At 46.4% G+C, this 21,214-nt stretch overlaps 1 protein-coding gene across 2 annotated transcripts in view; it reads left to right on the top strand.

The window, feature by feature from the left end:
* Positions 1-21,214, top strand: part of large1 (LARGE xylosyl- and glucuronyltransferase 1) — a 232,777-nt gene that overhangs the window by 170,429 nt on the left and 41,134 nt on the right. For both annotated transcript variants that reach the window (XM_084330085.1, XM_084330086.1), the window contains exons 7-10: positions 899-1,003; positions 8,911-9,023; positions 16,692-16,817; positions 17,939-18,094. In XM_084330085.1, the coding sequence (XP_084186211.1) occupies positions 899-1,003; positions 8,911-9,023; positions 16,692-16,817; positions 17,939-18,094 (500 nt within the window). The remainder of the gene's footprint in view (positions 1-898; positions 1,004-8,910; positions 9,024-16,691; positions 16,818-17,938; positions 18,095-21,214) is intronic.

Genomic DNA, 21,214 nt, shown 5'->3' with positions numbered 1-21,214 from the left:
ACTGGTATTTTTTAAATAATATGTATATTTTTTGTATGTTTGATTTTACAAAACGTGGGAAGTTCTCGATGAGCCTCTAGGCGTCTAAACGTCTCCTAGACAATATGGTTATTATGTATTACTTTTTTAACTTTTGTTTAACTCTTTGTGGTAATAAATAAATACAAATAAAAGTACAAAATGTCACTAATTCAATTGAACAAACGTCACTTATGTGGCTGACAGTGGCTCAGGAGGTGGAGCGGTCGGCACCTTGCATGGTCGCCTCCCGCCGTCGGTGTGTGGATGTGTGAGGTGAACGGGTGAATGTGAGGTAGGGCTGCACGATTTTGGGAAATAATCTAATTGCGATTTTTCGGACAGATATTGCGATTGCGATAAAATTTGCGCTTATAATTTTTTCTTTTTTAAGCAGCCCCACAGAGGTTTATTGTAAAATGCGGATTGCATCTGGCCTACGCGGTTCGGGACACCGAGCCTGAATATTTTTCTTTTTACCACCTTTTTTTCTGTACTTTACTCTCCCTCTCTGAAGTCCAAACTTCACAACAATAACAACAACTTGCAAAGGAGATCTTGTATCTCAATGGCACTTCCTGGTTAAATGAATACAAATAAAAAATAATTTATTATTTTAATTTTTTTGCGATTTTTGCTAATTGCATCATTTCAAATCGCGATTTTGATTTTAAATCGATGAATCGTTCAGCCCTAATGTGAGGAAGAAAATTGTAAAGCGCTTTGGATAAAAGCTGCTCTATCAAGGCACCATTTACCATGTTACTCAAACAGGTAAACAAGTGCGCTGTGAGTCATCTACAGTAACCGAGAGGAGACGGGCATCAATGAGACGGTGTCGGTGAGTAACGAGGGTTCTTGTGGTTCTTGTGGTTCTCAGGTCAGCAGGTGCTGGGTCTGGTGGAGAACCAGAGCGACTGGTACCTGGGGAACCTCTGGAAGAACCATCGCCCCTGGCCCGCCCTGGGGAGGGGCTTCAACACAGGTGAGGGGAGCGAGAGACCACTCAGGTCCACTTAGGAAGTAGCCTGGATCCTCTCTTTCTCTCTCTCTCTCTCTCTCTCTCTCTCTCTCTCTCTCGTCTCGTCACACACACACACACAACACACACACACACACACACACACACACACACACACACACACACACACACACACACACCTGTATGGGCGGATTAAACCCAGAAATGCTGAAGCTTCTTCATAGATATTAGATGAGATTCAGATGTATTGTCATCATACAACACAAGTACAGTATAACGAAAATAAGTTTGGCATCCAACCAGAGTGCAAATGTGACGGTAAAGTGCAATAGGAATATACATTGTACACGTGATTAAACTGGGTATATAATATATAAATTAGTACTACTGAGTAATAGTGTTAATCAGATCTATGTACAGAGTTGTAGTATTAATATGATACAGGTATAAAGACACTATGGTAGTAAGTCATACTGGCCAGCAGTGTAACTAGTAAGAGTATGTAAGGGATATGTACAAATATAGATATAGTATCTACAGATGTGTAAATATTTGTGGTAAATATAAATATATAAATGTATATGGTATATACGGCACTATTGTACATGCTATCATACAGTAATATGGGTAGACTATAGTATGAGGTAGGCCATTAACCCTTTCACTACCACACTACAGAAGGTTTCACTACTGTTGTTGTGTGGCAGTGAAATGGTTAACCTTCTGTATTGTCGCAGTGAAAGGGTTAACCCTGTGGTAGTGTGGTAGTGAAAGGGTTAATATTATTCTCTCCCTTCCGTTCCATGATAATTATTGTGAAACACAAACAAGTGACTGAATTGAGAGTATCCGTCATATATATAAACACATACTACATTTACATTTTCATTTTATGATTTAGCTCAGGGGTTCCCAAACTTTTCAGGCCAGGGCCCAGAAAATAAGGCGTCAAGAGAGCCGCGGCCCAATGCACATCGTCGGGCTTTTTTTCTTCTTTTTTTTTTTGCCATGCGACCGAATTTTTTAAGCCAAATATCACTTCAATCCTATTAAGTTAGTTCAAGTTAGTTATTCATTTATATGTGCTATTTATGAGAGGGCTAACTTGTTGCAAAATAATAATGATAATAATAATAGCCTCATTAAAATGCTATTGTTGCTTCGGTTGTTTTCCAGCGTTTTTATGTGCATAATCTGTTATTTAGTTTGAAATGTTCGTTGAAATAAGTAGATTTTTCGTTTTTGTTTATTTATTAAGTTAATATAAAACCATATAGTCACATTTTAGAATACAATAGAATAGAATTTTAGAATACAACTAGAAACACTGTCCTAGCCTGCTTCTAAGTTCAGTGGCCTGACAAAAAAAAAAAATAAATAAAATTATTTATTTATTTATTTATTTTTATTTTTTTTAAATCATCTCGCGGCCCACCCGTGGCTGCTCGCGGCCCACCTTTGGGTCGCGACCCCGACTTTGGGAACCACTGATTTAGCTGACCGCTTTTTATCCAACGTGACTTACAGAAGTGTGAACAGCGTGTCACCAGGAGGCAGCTGAGGGTCAGTGGTGTTGTTCGTCCTCCAGCTTGAGTGTTACACTCTGAGTGCATAGTAGTATAGACATATTATTAGCATGATAGGTAGTAGTATAAGGATAGTAACATAGTTTTCTTCTAGGGAGGGGGTGGGGGGTGGTATGGGGGTGGTACCGTTATACAGTAGAGCATATAGTACCTTACTTCAAAATAATGCATCAATGGGCAGTGTAACATTTTCACAATAACGGTCGTCTATCAAATTAGCTTTCTATTTACCCGGTACTTTTATTGGGTATTCAACTTTGACCTCTGCCATTAAATGGTGACCCAGATGACATAATATTGCCCTATCTTAAGTCGTTCATATATTAGGAGAGCAGAGGTATCATAGTTGTGTGCTCCAATCTAGTAAATGGTAAATGGTGCATTTATATAGCAGCTTTTATCCAACGCACTTTACAATTTGTTCCACACATTCACCCAATCACTCACACATTCACACACCGACGGCAGAGGCAACCATGCAAGGTGCCAACCTGCTCATCGGGAGCAATTAGGGGTTAAGTGTCTTGCTCAAGGACACTTCATCACGCTGCCTGGGAGAAGCTGGAATCAACATTCCGATTACCAGATGAGCACTCTAGTGGCTAGGTTTTTTAGAGAGTGAGAGAGTGAGAGAGAGAGAGAGAGAGAGAGAGAGAGAGAGAGAGAGAGAGAGAGAGAGAGAGACTATTCATTTCACCGCAGTCCCCTTCCTGCCTGCCGTTGATGAAATATGCAGAACTCGCAATAAACCAACACAGGCTTGTTGATACACAGGAATTTATTTCTTCCTTTTTTTTCTTTTTTCTAAAAGAAAACGAAATAAACAAGGCCAAGGGTATAATTTCCGGAGAAAACCACTGAGCGCTTGCTGGTAGTAAAATTGATAGTATTCCATTACATCTTGTTATTATTTTCTCCTGGCATCCTCTTTACCTCCCCCGGCTCCCCCACCCCCCCACATCAAATTCAGCAGGTATTTTTCCACCAACCAGACTTATGGGGTCTCTCACAACCTTACAGCTACTGGTAGGGAAGGCGGGGCGGGAGGGAGGGGAGGAGTGGGGAGGAGGGCAAGTATTAAGATAATCTTTTTATTGACTATAACCCAAAACCAACAGCGCTGAGGCGTTAATTTCACAGCAGACAGGTTTAAGGGAAACGGCAAGCCATTTGAGGGCGAGTACCCCCCCCCCCCCCCTCCAAACAAACCAATATTAAAGGTCTAGTAGTTGTTGCTGTTGCTTTTCCTCCATCCTGACCATAAAGTCTGTGTGTATATATATATATATGTGACCCTACAGGGACCGTGGCTCTCGCAGATGGAATGACATTTTATGCCTCGGCCATACCGGTGGGGGGAAGGTTTTTATTGCTAATGCATTACAGAGAACGGCAATTTGACAGGGAAAAGGGCTTCCGTTCAGCCGTGGTTGGTTGGCTTCTCCTAACGGTGTGTGTGTGTATGTGTGTGTGTGTGTGTGTGTGTGTGTGTGTGTGTGTGTGTGTGTGTGTGTGTGTGTGTTGTGTGTTGTGTGTGGGGGGGGGGGGGGGGGGGGGGGGGGGGCGCCCGGCAACAGATGGAGCACAGCGGGGCGTGAGAGATGGTTTGTTTGTTCCGATAGGAAGAAATTATTCACTCCTGCCGCACCCCTCCCTCTCTCTATCTCTCTCTCCCTCTCTCTCTATAGCTATCTCTCTATCTATCTATCTATCTATCTCTCTACCCCCCACCCCTGAACATTGGCTTGTTGCTTTTATTTGCACCAGCCGCAAGAAATATGTAATGTATTTTTTATTAGTGAAGGAACTCCAGGGCAGAGAAGAGAGCGTTTTCTATTTATGTTTATTGTTTGTTTTCAGCATTCATATTGTGGAGAGTAAACTTTAAGAATGATCTGTATTTCCAGAAATAAATCTTTTTTTTGTCCATATACATGGACGCTCTGGAGTCTATGCAGATGCCACACACCTAGTTGGGACGATGTTCCACTTTCAAACTTCACCCAAAGAGGAAGTAAACCTCTTACATATTGTTATAAATAATTGAGATTGTTTTATTGTCACAGCTTTTTTACTGTACATTCAGAAAAAAGTGAGATGCTTATTTTTTCCCGGCTTCTCAACCGTAGTAGAAATGTAGACAACAATATATACAAACTATACAATACAAGGCGTAGAGGCATCTCTGTGTAGGAGTGTGTTTCAGGCTGTGTGACGTACAGGCATAGAGGCAGCTCTGTGTAGGAGTGTGTCTCAGGCTGTGTGACGTACAGGCAGCTCTGTGTAGGAGTGTGTTTCAGGCTGCGTGACGTACAGGCGTAGAGGCAGCTCTGTGTAGGAGTGTGTTTCAGGCTGTGTGACGTACAGGCAGCTCTGTGTAGGAGTGTGTCTCAGGCTGCGTGACGTACAGGCAGCTCTGTAGGAGTGTGATTCAGGCTGTGTGTTTCAGGCTGTCTGACGTACAGGCATAGAGGCAGCTCTGCATGGGAGTGTGTTTCAGGCTGTGTGACGTACAGGCATAGAGGCAGCTCTGTGTAGGAGTGTGTTTCAGGCTGTGTGACGTACAGGCGTAGAGGCAGCTCTGTGTAGGAGTGTGTTTCAGGCTGCGTGACGTAGAGGCAGCTCTGTGTAGGAGTGTGTTTCAGGCCGTGTGACGTACAGGCGTAGAGGCAGCTCTGTGTAGGAGTGTGTTTCAGGCTGTGTGACGTACAAGCGTAGAGGCAGCTCTGTGTAGGAGTGTGTTTCAGGCTGTGTGACGTACAGGCGTAGAGGCAGCTCTGTGTAGGAGTGTGTTTCAGGCTGTGTGACGTACAGGCGTAGAGGCAGCTCTGTGTAGGAGTGTGTTTCAGGCTGTGTGACGTACAGGCGTAGAGGCAGCTCTGTGTAGGAGTGTGTTTCAGGCTGTGTGACGTACAGGCGTAGAGGCAGCTCTGTGTAGGAGTGTGTTTCAGGCTGTGTGACGTACAGGCGTAGAGGCAGCTCTGTGTAGGAGTGTGAACAAACTATGGCTCACAGACACTTTAACCTCTCAACCTATAGCTTTATCACAAAACTATAATGTTCCCCCATAGAACACTTAGTGGAGGACATCATATATCACCTCCAGGCACCATCAGGCAAACTGACTGAAATCGCACTTCACTATAGTGGTCGGTGTGCGTGTGTGTGTGTGTGTGTTATGTAAACCTTATGTAGTATGGTAGGGAAAGGTCAACCTGCTGTAGTGTGGTAGTGACAGGGTTAACCATTTGTAGTGTGGTAGTGAAAGGGTTAACATTATGTAGTGTGGTAGTGAAAGGGTTAACCTGCTGTAGTGTGGTAGTGAACGGGTTAACCTGCTGTAGTGTGGTAGTGGAAGGGTTAACCTTCTGTAGTGTGGTAGTGAACGGTTAACCTTCTGTAGTGTGGTAGTGAAAGGGTTAACCTGTTGTAGTGTGGTAGTGAACGGTTAAGCTTATGTAGTGTGGTAGTGGCATGGTTAACCCTCTGTGGTGTGGTAATGCAAGGGTTAACCGCCTGTAGTGTGGTAGTGGCATGGTTAACCTTTTGTGGTGTGGTAATGCAAGGGTTAACCGGCTGTAGTGTGGTGGTGAAAGGTTAACCTGCTGTAGTGTGGTAGTGTACGGGTTAACCATTTGTAGTGTGGTAGTGCAAGGGTTAACATTCTGTAGTGTGGTAGTGAAAGGGTTAACAGTATGCAGTGTGGTAGTGAACGGGTTAACTTTCCATTAGATTCCTTAAAAGTAATGAGGGGGATCAATTTGTCCATTTTCAAAGTATTTTGCATCACGTTCCAGCTGCTGGGAGCAGCACATTGGAAAGGGGATTGACCAAAGGAAATGTTAACATGGGGCACATCTAGAGAGATATGGTGAGCAGCTCTGGTGTTATAGAGATATGGTGAGCAGCTCTGGTGTTATAGAGATATGGTGAGCAGCTCTGGTGTTATAGAGATATGGTGAGCAGCTCTGGTGCTATAGAGATATGGTGAGCAGCTCTGGTGTTATAGAGATATGGTGAGCAGCTCTGGTGTTATAGAGATATGGTGAGCAGCTCTGGTGTTATAGAGATACGGTGAGCAGCTCTGGTGCTATAGAGATATGGTGAGCAGCTCTGGTGTTATAGAGATATGGTGAGCAGCTCTGGTGTTATAGAGATATGGTGAGCAGTTCTGGTGTTATAGAGATACGGTGAGCAGCTCTGGTGTTATAGAGATATGGTGAGCAGCTCTGGTGCTATAGAGATATGGTGAGCAGCTCTGGTGTTATAGAGATTGGTGAGCAGCTCTGGTGTTATAGAGATATGGTGAGCAGCTCTGGTGCTATAGAGATATGGTGAGCAGCTCTGGTGTTATAGAGATATGGTGAGCAGCTCTGGTGCTATAGAGATATGGTGAGCAGCTCTGGTGTTATAGAGATATGGTGAGCAGCTCTGGTGCTATAGAGATATGGTGAGCAGCTCTGGTGTTATAGAGATATGGTGAGCAGCTCTGGTGCTATAGAGATATGGTGAGCAGGTCTGGTGTTATAGAGATATGGTGAGCAGGTCTGGTGCTATAGAGATATGGTGAGCAGCTCTGGTGTTATAGAGATATGGTGAGCAGCTCTGGTGTTATAGAGATATGGTGAGAAACTCTGGTGCTATAGAGATATGGTGAGCAGCTCTGGTGTTATAGAGATATGGTGAGCAGCTCTGGTGTTATAGAGATATGGTGAGCAGCTCTGGTGTTATAATGATATGGTGAGCAGCTCTGGTGTTATAGAGATATGGTGAGCAGCTCTGGTGTTATAGAGATATGGTGAGCAGCTCTGGTGCTATAGAGATATGGTGAGCAGGTCTGGTGTTATAGAGATATGGTGAGCAGGTCTGGTGCTATAGAGATATGGTGAGCAGCTCTGGTGTTATAGAGATATGGTGAGCAGCTCTGGTGTTATAGAGATATGGTGAGAAACTCTGGTGCTATAGAGATATGGTGAGCAGCTCTGGTGTTATAGAGATATGGTGAGCAGCTCTGGTGTTATAGAGATATGGTGAGCAGCTCTGGTGTTATAATGATATGGTGAGCAGCTCTGGTGTTATAGAGATATGGTGAGCAGCTCTGGTGTTATAGAGATATGGTGAGCAGCTCTGGTGTTATAGAGATATGGTGAGCAGCTCTGGTGTTATAGAGATATGGTGAGCAGCTCTGGTGTTATAGAGATATGGTGAGCAGCTCTGGTGTTATAGAGATATGGTGAGAAACTCTGGTGCTATAGAGATATGGTGAGCAGCTCTGGTGTTATAGAGATATGGTGAGCAGCTCTGGTGTTATAGAGATATGGTGAGCAGCTCTGGTGTTATAGAGATATGGTGAGCAGCTCTGGTGTTACAGGGAGTAGATGACAATTTGAACAGGTGTATCAAATAAGGAGAGGTCAGACCAAGGAGGGTTTTGTAAATGAGTGTAAGCCAATACATTTCTCGTTGAGAGTGAATTTACAGATGTGTACAAGGTTGCTAGCGGCCCGTCATGACTTACGGTGTAAATGCCTTATATTTGCTCTAATTCCAAGACCCAAGATTTTTCTTGGGTGGCACTCAATCCAATCCAAGTCCCTAAATTGTCCGTCAGTCATTAAAACGTTGAGATCCCCTGCCTAACTGATCGCCATGCCTCCGCCGTCAGGGTGTGAGTGACTGGGTGAATGTGAGGCATAAGTTGTAAAGCACTTTGGGTCCTATATAAATGCAGTCCATTTGCCTGGTGTCTACCCATCTATGACGAGTCAAAATGTCTGCTGTGAGAAGGGTCTGTCTATGGCAGAACGCTTTGCATCTGTGACACCTTCCTTGTGACCCATTACTAGGGATGTTCGATATTGGCTTTTTTACCGATATATACTGATATTGTCCAACTCTTAATTTCCGATACCGATACCGATATATGCCCCCCCCCCCCCCTAAAAAACGGAATAATTTCAGGTAATTAACATTACATATATCTTGTCATGGAATTAACACAACATTATGCATACTTTTGACAATACATAAAATAAGAATGTGTTCTTACTTGCTTGCCTGGGTAAATAAAGGTTAAATAAATGTAAAAAATATAATATAAAATAAAATATAATATTAATAATAATTTCCGATATTACATTTGAATGCCAATATCGGCCGATAATATCGGACATCCCTACTCATTACATGTCCTTAATTAATGTACAAAATCTGTAGTATTTATCTAGTTAGTGAATTCAAATTAAGCATATTAATGTGTGTGTGTGTGTGTGTGTGTGTGTGTGTGTGTGTGTGTGTGTGTGTGTGTGCATTTGCGTTCTCCAGGTGTGATTCTGCTCCTGTTGGACCGCCTGAGGAAGCTGAGATGGGAGCAGATGTGGAGGCTGACCGCTGAGAGAGAGTTAATGAGCATGCTGTCTACATCACTGGCTGACCAGGTACAAACTACACACATGTGTACTACATCACTGGCCGACCATCTACAAATACACACATGTGTACCACATCACTGGCTGACCATCTACAAATACACACATGTGTACCACATCACTGGCCAACCATCTACAAATATCGCCGATGCGATTGAGTCTCTGCACTTGACCCATCCCATCGACCTTCCCCCCCAAGGGCAGCCGGGAGCAGATAGGGGCGTCGTCGTGGGCCGCGCCCCGGGGACCAATCCAAGTGCTCCTGTCCGTCTTCGTCAGGGACTCGACAGCGTTAGCAATCTGTTGTGCACGTTTGTTTTTCCATTGTGTTTCTCTTATCGGGGGGGGGGGGGACCCTTGCGAGCACGGGGAGAATATGCAAACTCCACACAGAGGGGCCTGGGAGATACACCACCTGGGTACCTGGCAACGCGGAAACCTGGTCCCTAAGCGGGAATCGAACCCTGGTCCTTTTAGCTGTGAGGCGACAGTGTTAACCACTACACCACCATGCCGCCACATCACTGGCCAATCAGGTACAGATACACACACTTCTACCACATCACTGGCCGACCATCTACAAATACACACACCTCTACCATTTATTTATGTCCACATAATAGTTACAAACAAGCAAGGGACGGGACCGTATGTAGTCAGACCGAGAGACATGGGCCTGGTCTACAAGATACACTACACGACCAAGGTACCCATGTACATGTCAACATACTTCCCAAAGGTCAGTGAATACCACGATCACAACACCAGAGGGAGCTCCACAAATCATGTTAAACCCAGATTCGGCTCAAACAAAGGACTAAACACGTTTTGCAATTATGCCACATCAATGTGGAATGCCCTACCCAAAGCTGTAAAGGAATGTGAATCACTACCCACTTTCAAAAACACTCTCAAAGAACACCTACGGGAGACTGCAATTCGAAACTGGCCCCTGCAAATGTCCTAACCCAACCCCCTCCAATGTACAGTAAATGACCAAGTATGGCTTTGTCAATATTCCAATGTACAGTGTACAGTGTCCCCCACCCACCACCTACCCAACCTCCCCCCCCCCCCCCACCCCACCCACCCAACCACCTCCAACCCATCCCGTCGTCCTTCCCCCCCAAGGGCAGCCGGGAGCAGACAGGCGTCAACGTGAGCCGCGCCAGGGGACCAATCCAAGTGCTCCTGTCCGTCTTCGTCAAGGACGCCACAGCGTTAGCGATCTGTTGTTGTGCATGTTTTTCCATTGGGTTTATCTTATCGGGGGGGAAAAAACCCTTGCGAGCACGGGGAGAACATGCAAACTCCACACAGAAAGGCCTGGGAGATACCCCACCTGGGTACCTGGCATCATGGAAACCTGGTCCCCAAGCGGGAATCGAACCCTGGACCTTCTTGCTGTGAGGCGACAGTGTTAACAGATGTAGCAGTACTGTCAATCTGTATGTCGTGTGTGTCATATATGTTATGATGAATTGAAAATGGGGGATCCTGATGTAAACAAGACGAAAGTCTTTCTCTGGTCTGCATCCCCTTAACAATTGTATGTATTGAGCTGTACTGTACTGTACCCATTCTGCAATCTGTTAATAAAGTTTTCAATCAATCAATCAATCAATCAATCAAACATATCGGTTACATACAGTACAGATGGAGCAAACAGATCTGTCAACCATTTTTACCGGCAACAGGCGGCCGCGTGATTTTAATTTCTTGTGGAAGTGCTGTTCTGTTATCTGCCACCAGGAGGCACAAAGCCTGACAGAATGCTGTGCTGTTGTGTTGCCGAATTGCAGCGCTGATAGGATAGCCACAGCGCGTTCAGAAACGGCTCTCCAAAGGCATAGGGATGACATTCATAACTATGATGATGAAGTTGACACACACTTTATCTAGGCTTTTGAAAACGTAGGAGAACAGCTGAGATAAATCCCTGATCGAAGTACAACTTTCCAAAAATGATACGAAGATACAAGATCCCCATTAAATATTATTCCACAAACCCTACATTTCCATGTCCTGAAAATGTATTTATCCCTAAATCTGTATAAATTAATGAATAGCTGTTTTTCTAGTACTGGGACACAAAGCGTTTCACAATCGAATGACCATGCTGTAGCATACAGCATAACCACGTTAGGAAGATAGATATACAACTGTAACATACAGCATAACCATATTAGGAAGATAGATATACAACTGTAACATACAGCATAACCACGTTAAGTGTATAACACAATAACACACAGCATCCATCTCAATGATACAGAGAGCAACGCTGCTTCCACACTGAGCGACTGCCAGTGACGGCAGATTGCTGAACAATTCATTGTTAACTGCTTGGACCTCCTTTAGACGTCCTCTAGTCTCGGCTGTGATCAAACGTGTACACAATCTATGTCTGTCTCTCTGTCTCTGTCTCTCTGTCTCTGTCTCTCTATCTCTCTCTGTCTCTGTCTCTCGCTCTGTCTCTCTCTCTCGCTGTATCTCTCTCCCTCTCTCTCTCTCTCTCTCTCTCTCTCTCTCTCTCTCTCTCTCTCTCTCTCTCTCTCTCTCTCTCTCTCTCTCTCTCTCTCTCTCTCTGTGTCTGTCTGTATATGTCTCTATCTCTCTGTCTATCTATCTCTCTATCTCTCTCTTTCTCTCTCTCTTTATCTCTCTGTGTCTCTCTATCTCTGTCTGTCTATCTGCCTCTCTATATCTGTCTCTATCCGTCTATCTCTGTATGTCTCTCTCTCTCTCTCTCGCTGTCTCTGTCTCTCTATCTCTCTCTCTCTCTCTCTCTCTCCCTCTCCCTCTCTCTCTCTCTCTCTCTCTCTCTCTCTCTCTCTCTCTCTCTCTCTCTCTCTCTTCTCTCTCTCTCTCTCTCTCTCTCTCTCTCTCTCTCTCTCTCTCTCTCTTGTATTACTGCACTGGTTGAAACAGTTGCCGTAACCCATAACCCTTCTTGTCAATATTATGGCTCAGGTTTATTCTAACATTGGATTCCAACCTGAACCCATAACCATGTGTGGACATGTGGTGTTAACCCTGCGTGGACATGTGGTGTTAACCCTGCGTGGACATGTGGTGTTAACCCTGCGTGGACATGTTGCTATTCGTCCTCCTGCACACCGTTTTCGTGCTATAAACACAGACACTGCGCTGAATTTCCACACAGCTTTGAATGACTTTGTGCTTTCTAGTGTGGATGGGTATAATGCCCTAAATGTAGAGGAGCTTGTTGCACTTTTTAACTCCACTTGCACCAGCATCCTAGACTCTATCGCCCCATTGAGGAGCAAACACCGATCGGTCTGCACCCCCTCTTGCTGCCCCCGACCCATCGGTTCCACCTGTGTGCCCAGCTGCTTTTGAGGAGTTTAAACCCATATCCTTGTCCTCACTGTCTGACGTTGTTCGTGAGTTGCGACCCACAAACTGCCTCTCTGACAGTGTTCCCTCTCGCCTTTTAGAAGAGGTTTTTGATTTTGATTGAGTTGGCTCTTTTATTCTTGTTCTGTCTCTGGCTTCGTCCAGCGGACACCATGATGAGCTCAGCGATGCCGCTCGCGGTCTTGGCTGCAGCCATCCTCTCTGCTGCCGGAGCTACTGGAGCCGACGCCGGTCTGCGAGGCTGCGCTGGTGGCGGGAGAGAGAGCACGGAGGGTCGTTGATGAGCTCAGCGATGCCCGAGTCGCGCGATTTTTTATTGGTTTGTCATGACAAACCAATTACATAATCCAACATATGTGTAAAGAAACAACATATTCCAGTTAACGATATATTTTTTTAATGATTCGTTACGGCGTAATCAATACTTCCATTTGTATAAATTGGGTTAGGCGGAGCGTAGTATTCCTGCCTGGCTGAGGAGCCCGGCACAACTCATGCGCATGCGCGAGCTCGGCCAATCAGAGCAATGCGGAAGGACAAGTGGGCTGCCGAAAGTATTCACGCGTCCCAAGGTCTAGGCAAAAAACAAAAGGTGACAGAGTCTTTGCAGTGGCTGCCCCTAAATTGTGGAACAGTCTTCCACTACAAATTAGGTCTGCTCAGACCCTAGAAAATTTGAATGCTCAGCTATAGACTCACCTACTCTTTTTGGCATTTTGAGGCTTAGTAAGCCATATATCCCTGGTCGTGTCATGATTGTTTTTAATGTATTGCAGCTTCTGATTTTGTGTATACTGTATTTTGTATATATATATTTGTTTGTATTTCTCAGTTTTTATATTGTATTTTTAGTATTTTCTCTGTGTTATATTGTGAAGCACTTTGATACAACTTCGGTTGGTTTTAAATGTGCTATATAAATAAAGTTGACCTTGACCTTCTCACCATCTCTCTTTCACCCTCTATCTCTGTCTTTATCCCTGTCTCTCTCCCCCCTCTATCTCTCTCACTATCTATCTCCCTCTCACTCGCTATCTCTCTCCCTCTATCTCTCACTCGCTATCTCTCTCCCTCTATCTCTCTCACTCGCTCTCTCTCTCCCTATCTCTCTATCTCTCTCTCTCTCGCTCTCTCTCTTTCTCTCTTTCTCTCTCCCTCTATCTCTCACTCGCTATCTCTCTCCCTCTATCTCTCTCACTCGCTCTCCCTCTCTCTCTATCTCTCTATCGCTCTCTTTCACTCTTTCTCTCTCCCTCTCTCCCTCCATCTCTCTCACCTCGCACTCTCTCTCTAAAAACAACAACAACAACCCTAAATTAAATTATGTCACTTCCCCCGGAAACACCATCACTTCTCTCATCCAGTGCTTAAGCCGGTCCTCCTAAGTATAGTAATAAAAAACACACACACACACACACACACACACACACACACACACACACACACACACACACACACACACACACTTCTCATCAAGGTCACACGCAGATCTCCTCCTTATTAAAAAACGGGACTGCGTTCCCGGGGTCTGATGAAGACCCCAGTGCGGTCAGTAACGAGACGCCCCATGCTCCTCTCAGAAGCTCCGCCTCTCCGCGGCGCGTGCCGATGAGAGGCACGTTTATGAGGTTTTAATTAAAGCTCCATTAAACCGGGCCCCGCAAGGTACGCAGTTTTGCAGAATGAAAGGAGTCGGGGAAACGGTTTTAAGTGTCCCATCTGCCCCCGCCGCCGTGGCTGCCAGTCCATAATAAGTCCCCCCTCTTTATCGCCACATTCATTATGTAGATATAGAGTTTTATGTTCCAACCCCGTTAGGAAAGTTGAAACTTTTCGCCGGAGCCTCTTGTTCCTTGAACCCCGGCGTGGATTTAAAAGTCAAAAGGAATCGATTGAAAAACGGAGCCAAAAAAGAAAAAAATGGAAGATTTGAAAGATATATATATGAAAAGTACATTTCCCTAAAGCCCCCTGAAGTTAAGTATTCGGCTTGACAAGCGGCACGGCGAGAACTGAAGGCTGTTACATCTCCTGACGAGAGCCGAGCGCTTGAAAGGATAGAAAAAGACTCGTTGTTGAGCCCCGAGCTGCTGCGTCAGAAATACAGGGTCCCGCGTCAGCTAGTCCTCGAGAGGATACCTCTCTCTCTCTCTTTATCTTTCTCTAACTATCTCTGTATCTCTCTCTCTTTCTAACTCTCTCTGTCTAACTCTTTCTCTCTCTCTCACTCTTTCTCTCTTTAACTCTAACCCTCTCTCTGTCTCTTTCTAACTCTATCTCTCTCTCTCTAACTCTCTTTAATTCTATCTGTCTCTCTATTTCTCTCTCTATCTATCTCTCTCTCTCTAACTCTCTGTCTCTCTTTCTAAATCTTTCTCTCTCTGTCTCTCTCTCTATAACTTGCTGTCTCTCTCTCTCTTTCTACCTCTCGCTCTCTTTCTTTCTATATCTCTCTATAACTCTCTCTCTCTCTTTCTATCTATCTATCTATCTATCTATCTATCTATCTATCTATCTATCTATCTATCTATCTATCTATCTATCTATCTATCTATCTATCTATCTATCTATCTATCTATCTATCTATCTATCTATCTATCTATCTATCTATGTATCTCTGTCTCTGTCACTCTCTCTCTCTCAATTCAATTCAATTCAATTCAAGTGGCTTTATTGGCATGACGCAGCTTGTACATGTTGCCAAAGCAAATGGTTGATAACATAAGCATGGATTACAAAACACATATTAATGTCATAGTATATACAAAAATGTTCATCATAAAATAGAACATAAAATATTACGGCATAAACATGTCAGGTGACTGTCACTCACTGTCCCTCAGTTTGTGGCAGGCAGCAACATAGGCTGCTGCTAGCTCACAGCTTGTTGAGTCATCCCCTAGTAGGACTGGTAGTTTTCCTGTATCTGGTAGTGCAAGAAAACCTTTTGTTATTAGTTCAATTTTCTTTAAATGCGTTTCTCTAATATCTTTATATTTTTCACATTTGGTGAGGAAGTGCAACTCAGTTTCAGGCTCACTGAGGATGCAATGACTGCATAGCATTTGCTCTGCAGGGAGCCAGGTTTTCCTGTGCCTCCCCTTTTCAACAGCGAGGCTGTGCTCACTCAGTCTGTATTTTGTCAAGGTTCTTTTTAGTTGTTGATCAGTCACCATGCTCAAGTAATCTGCTATGGTGTACTGTCGATTTAGAGCCAGATAGCACTGCATTTTGCTCTGTGCTTTTGTTTGTGTTTTCCAATAGGTGATGTAGTTTTGTTTTAGCTGTGTAGTAATTTGATTTATTCTGATTGGTGATGTGTTCTGTTTCTGAGGTGTGTTAAGAGAGCAGGTTTGTGGACTCAGCCTCAGGACCAGCTGGGTAAGGGGGTTCCTGATGCTCCTCAGCTCTTGGCACTGCAGGGCTTGATAATGGTACGAGAGGGGGTCACTTCGTTTTAGGTGTGTCCAAAAGTTAATTGCTCTTTTTTGTATTTTTAGTATTAGTGGGTAACGGCCTAATTCTGCCCTGCATGCATTGTTTGTAGTTTTCCTCTGGACATGTAGGATAATCTTACAGAACTCTGCATGCAGGGTCTCAATGGGGTGTTTGTCCCATTGGGTAAAGTCTTGTTTTGTAAGTGGACCCCACACCTCACTGCCATAGAGTGCAATTGGTTCAATAACACATTCAATTAATTTTAACCAGATTCGAATTGGTATTTCTGTTTGTATATTTCTTTTTATGGCGTAGAAAGCCCGGCGTGCTTTCCCTCTCAGCTCATTGACTGCTTCCTTAAAATGTCCAGTTGAACTTAGTTTTAGGCCTAAATAGGTGTAATGTGTGCAGTACTCTACGTGTTTTGTACCAATTGAGAACTTTGGTAGGACGTCCTGAGATCTGGATCTTTTTTGGAATATCATTATTTTGGTCTTTTTGGGGTTTACTGCCAGGGCCCAGGTCTGACAGTAATGCTCTAGCAGGTCTCTCTCTCTCTCTCTCTCCCATCCTCGGGTGGATCCCCCCCGCGAAGCCTTGGCGAGATAAAGTGAATACAATCTTCACCTCCACTTCTCAAACGTCCATCACGCAGATGATGACGGCTCCGCTAATAAGGGCCGAGATGAATGACTACTACTACTACTGCAGCCTGCTGCTGCTCTGTGGTGTGGGTGTATGATCAGGCGTTTTCAGTGCTCGTCAAAGAGCGGAGGAACAGGGGGGTTGTTTTGGTTCCGAGGGGTTCCGTGCTGATGATGTAATCTGAGGCGAGACTCTGGCTGGTCTGTTCCGCAGGACATCTTCAACGCTGTGATCAAGCAGAACCCCTTCCTGGTGCACCAGCTGCCCTGCTTCTGGAACGTGCAGCTCTCCGACCACACCCGCTCGGAGAAGTGCTACAAGGACGTGTCGGACCTCAAGGTGAGCGCCCCCCGCTGATGTCTCTCTATCTCTCTCTCTCTCTCTCCCTCTATCTCTCTCTCTCTCTCTCTCTCTCTCTCTCTCTCTCTCTCTCTCTCTCTCTCTCTATCTCCCTCTCTCTCTCTCTCTCTATATATCTCTCACTTTATCTCTCTCCCTCTCTATCCCTCTCCCTCTCACCATCTATATATCCCTCCTCCTCTCTCTCTTCCCCCTATCTATATCTCTCTATATCTCTCTCTATATATCGCTATCTCTCTCTCCCTCTCTCTTTATCTCTCTCTCTCTCTCTCTCTCTCTCTCTCTCTCTCTCTCTCTCTCTCTGTCTCTTGGCCTCGGGGCCTCACCCCGCTACACCGTGTGAGCAGCTGTTTAGCAGGAAGACCGGTTGCCCTCTGGCTCTGTGTTGTGAGAGGGGGCTTCTCTTGACTGACAGCAGAGTAATGGCGGTGGCGAGGCCTCCTGCTCCTCCCCAGCTGTTGCTGCTGCTCTCTGGAGCCGGACGGCCTTCTGCCACGCTGCCCTCTGCTCACCGTTAACACACCTGCGGGGGGCGGGGAACACTTACTCCCCTAATGACTACCAGCCCGGCCCATTGGTTCCTGCTCTGTTCCCTTGTCAAAGCCCCTCCTCTCCAGTGTCTTGTCGCTGTTTTCATAACACTTGCTTTTTACTCTCTCTCTCTCTTTACGCACCCGCTCTCTGTCTCTCTTTCTCTCTATCTCAATCTCTGTCTCTCTCTCTCTTCTATCTCTCTGTCTTTTCTCCCTCTCTCTCTCTATTTCTCTTTCTCACTCTCTCTTTCTCTGTGGCTCTTTCTCTCTTTAATCCCTCTTTCTCTCTATCTCTCTCCATCTCTCTCTCTCTCTCTTTCTTACTATCTCCCACTCTGCCCCCCATCTCTCTCTCCCTATCCATATCTATCTCTCTCCGTCTTTAACACTCCCTCTCTTTCTCTCTCTCCATATTTCTATCTCTCTCACTCCCTCCCTCTCTCTCTATGTCCCTCCATTTGCCACCCATATATCTCTCTCTGTCTTTCACACTCTTTCTCTCTCTCTCTCACTCTCACTCTCTCTCTCTCTCTCTCTCTGTCTCTGTCTCTCTCTCTTCTTCGCCAGGTGATCCACTGGAACTCCCCCAAGAAGCTGCGTGTGAAGAACAAGCACGTGGAGTTCTTCCGCAACCTCTACCTGACCTTCCTGGAGTACGACGGCAACCTGCTCCGGCGGGAGCTGTTCGGCTGCCCCAGCGAGACCGACCACAACAGCGAGAACGTAGGTGGAACACGTCGGGGGAGGGGGGTTACAGAGAGTGTATGCTCTTTTGTTTCCCCCTAGCAATGCTCTGCTTCACTCTCACACAATCGCATACTCGTTCACACGGGTGCCTTGCTCAAGGGCACGTCAACAGTAGGTGTTGAAGGAAGGAAGGGAGGGAGAGGGTACCTTGTAGTTAACCAGGGTCTAAGACAGCCTGAGGAGCTCTCCCTGGTGCTGAAGAGGTTGGAGGGTGGTGCACTTCCCATTTGTTAGTGGACGTCCACTGTCCGTGGTGCTGAATGCTGCTGTTTGGTTCTCACTTGTGGCTCTCCTACTCTGTCTCCCTCTCAGCCTTCCTACTGTCTCAATACAAAACCTTCTCACTTGTGTCTCTCCTACCCTGTCTCCCTCTCAGCCTTCCTACTGTCACCCTAAAACATGAGAACAGAGGGGAGCGCGCACCCTAAAACATGAGAACAGGGGGTAGTGTGCACCCTAAAACATGAGAACAGGGGGTAGTGTGCACCCTAAAACATGAGAACAGAGGGGAGCGCGCACCCTAAAACATGAGAACAGAGGGGAGTGTGCACCCTAAAACATGAGAACAGTGGGGAGCGCGCACCCTAAAACATGAGAACAGAGGGGAGCGCGCACCCTAAAACATGAGAACAGAGGGGAGTGTGCACCCTAAAACATGAGAACAGTGGGGAGCGTGCACCCTAAAACATGAGAACAGAGGGGAGCGCGCACCCTAAAACATGAGAACAGAGGGGAGCGCGCACCCTAAAACATGAGAACAGAGGGGAGCGCGCACCCTAAAACATGAGAACAGAGGGGAGCGCGCACCCTAAAACATCAGAACAGAGGGGAGCGTGCACCCTAAAACATGAGAGCAGAGGGGAGCGTGCACCCTAAAACATGAGAGCAGAGGGGAGCGTGCACCCTAAAACATGAGAACAGAGGGGAGCGCGCACCCTAAAACATGAGAACAGAGGGGAGCGCGCACCCTAAAACATGAGAACAGAGGGGAGCGTGCACCCTAAAACATGAGAACAGAGGGGAGCGTGCACCCTAAAACATGAGAACAGAGGGGAGCATGCACCCTAAAACATGAGAACAGAGGGGAGCATGCACCCTAAAACATGAGAACAGAGGGGAGCATGCACCCTAAAACATGAGAACAGAGGGGAGCATGCACCCTAAAACATGAGAACAGAGGGGAGCGCGCACCCTAAAACATGAGAACAGAGGGGAGCGCGCACCCTAAAACATCAGAACAGAGGGGAGCGCGCACCCTAAAACATGAGAACAGAGGGGAGTGTGCACCCTAAAACATGAGAACAGTGGGGAGCATGCACCCTAAAACATGAGAACAGTGGGGAGCATGCACCCTAAAACATGAGAACAGAGGGGAGCGCGCACCCTAAAACATGAGAACAGAGGGGAGCATGCACCCTAAAACATGAGAACAGTGGGGAGCATGCACCCTAAAACATGAGAACAGAGGGGAGCGCGCACCCTAAAACATGAGAACAGAGGGGAGCGCGCACCCTAAAACATGAGAACAGTGGGGAGCGTGCACCCTAAAACATGAGAACAGAGGAGAGCGCGCACCCTAAAACATGAGAACAGAGGGGAGCATGCACCCTAAAACATGAGAACAGAGGGGAGCGCGCACCCTAAAACATGAGAACAGAGGAGAGCGCGCACCCTAAAACATGAGAACAGAGGAGAGCGCGCACCCTAAAACATGAGAACAGAGGGGAGCATGCACCCTAAAACATGAGAACAGAGGGGAGCGCGCACCCTAAAACATGAGAACAGAGGGGAGCATGCACCCTAAAACATGAGAACAGAGGGGAGCGAGCACCCTAAAACATGAGAACAGAGGGGAGCGCGCACCCTAAAACATGAGAACAGAGGGGAGCATGCACCCTAAAACATGAGAACAGAGGGGAGCGCGCACCCTAAAACATGAGAACAGTGGGGAGCGTGCACCCTAAAACATGAGAACAGTGGGGAGCACGCACCCTAAAACATGAGAACAGAGGGGAGCGTGCACCCTAAAACATGAGAACAGAGGGGATCACGCACCCTAAAACATGAGAACAGAGGGGAGCGCGCACCCTAAAACATGAGAACAGAGGGGAGCATGCACCCTAAAACATGAGAACAGAGGGGAGCGTGCACCCTAAAACATGAGAACAGAGGGGAGCATGCACCCTAAAACATGAGAACAGAGGGGAGCGTGCACCCTAAAACATGAGAACAGAGGGGAGCGAGCACCCTAAAACATGAGAACAGAGGGGAGCGCGCACCCTAAAACATGAGAACAGAGGGGAGCGCGCACTCTAAAACATGTGTACAGCGGGGAGCATGCACCCTAAAACATGAGAACAGCGGGGAGCATGCACCCTAAAACATGAGAACAGAGGGGAGCGTGCACCCTAAAACATGAGAACAGTGGGGAGCACGCACCCTAAAACATGAGAACAGAGGGGAGCGCGCACCCTAAAACATGAGAACAGTGGGGAGCGCGCACCCTAAAACATGAGAACAGAGGGGAGCGCGCACCCTAAAACATGAGAACAGAGGGGAGCACGCACCCTAAAACATGAGAACAGTTGGGAGCGTGCACCCTAAAACATCAGAACAGAGGGGAGCGTGCACCCTAAAACATGAGAACAGAGGGGAGCGCGCACCCTAAAACATGAGAACAGCGGGGAGCGCGCACCCTAAAACATGAGAACAGCGGGGAGCGCGCACCCTAAAACATGAGAACAGCGGGGAGCGCGCACCCTAAAACATGAGAACAGCGGGGAGCGCGCACCCTAAAACATGAGAACAGCGGGGAGCGCGCACTGACAACTTCACAGTCGACACCCGCCGTGGCGCAGCCGAGAGATGATTGCTCAATCTGCGTCGCGGGGGGGGGGGGGAGAGAGTCAGAGGTTAATGGGGTGAACCAGCGAGCGAGCGCAAGAGAGAAACTGCCGAACCGCGCAGACAAACTCACTCTCTCTCCATAGGAGTCTCCGGACGGGACGGGACAGGACGGGGGGGGTAGTCAAACTCTGCCTCTCGCCATCCGTCTCTGTCTGTGCGCGAGCGGAGCGAGGACGATGTGAGCCGGGT

Source organism: Notolepis coatsorum (assembly GCF_963971535.1).
Source record: "Notolepis coatsorum genome assembly, chromosome: 15".
NCBI classification, from domain to species: Eukaryota; Metazoa; Chordata; class Actinopteri; order Aulopiformes; family Paralepididae; genus Notolepis; species Notolepis coatsorum.
This window is presented reverse-complemented; position numbering and strand designations above follow the sequence as displayed.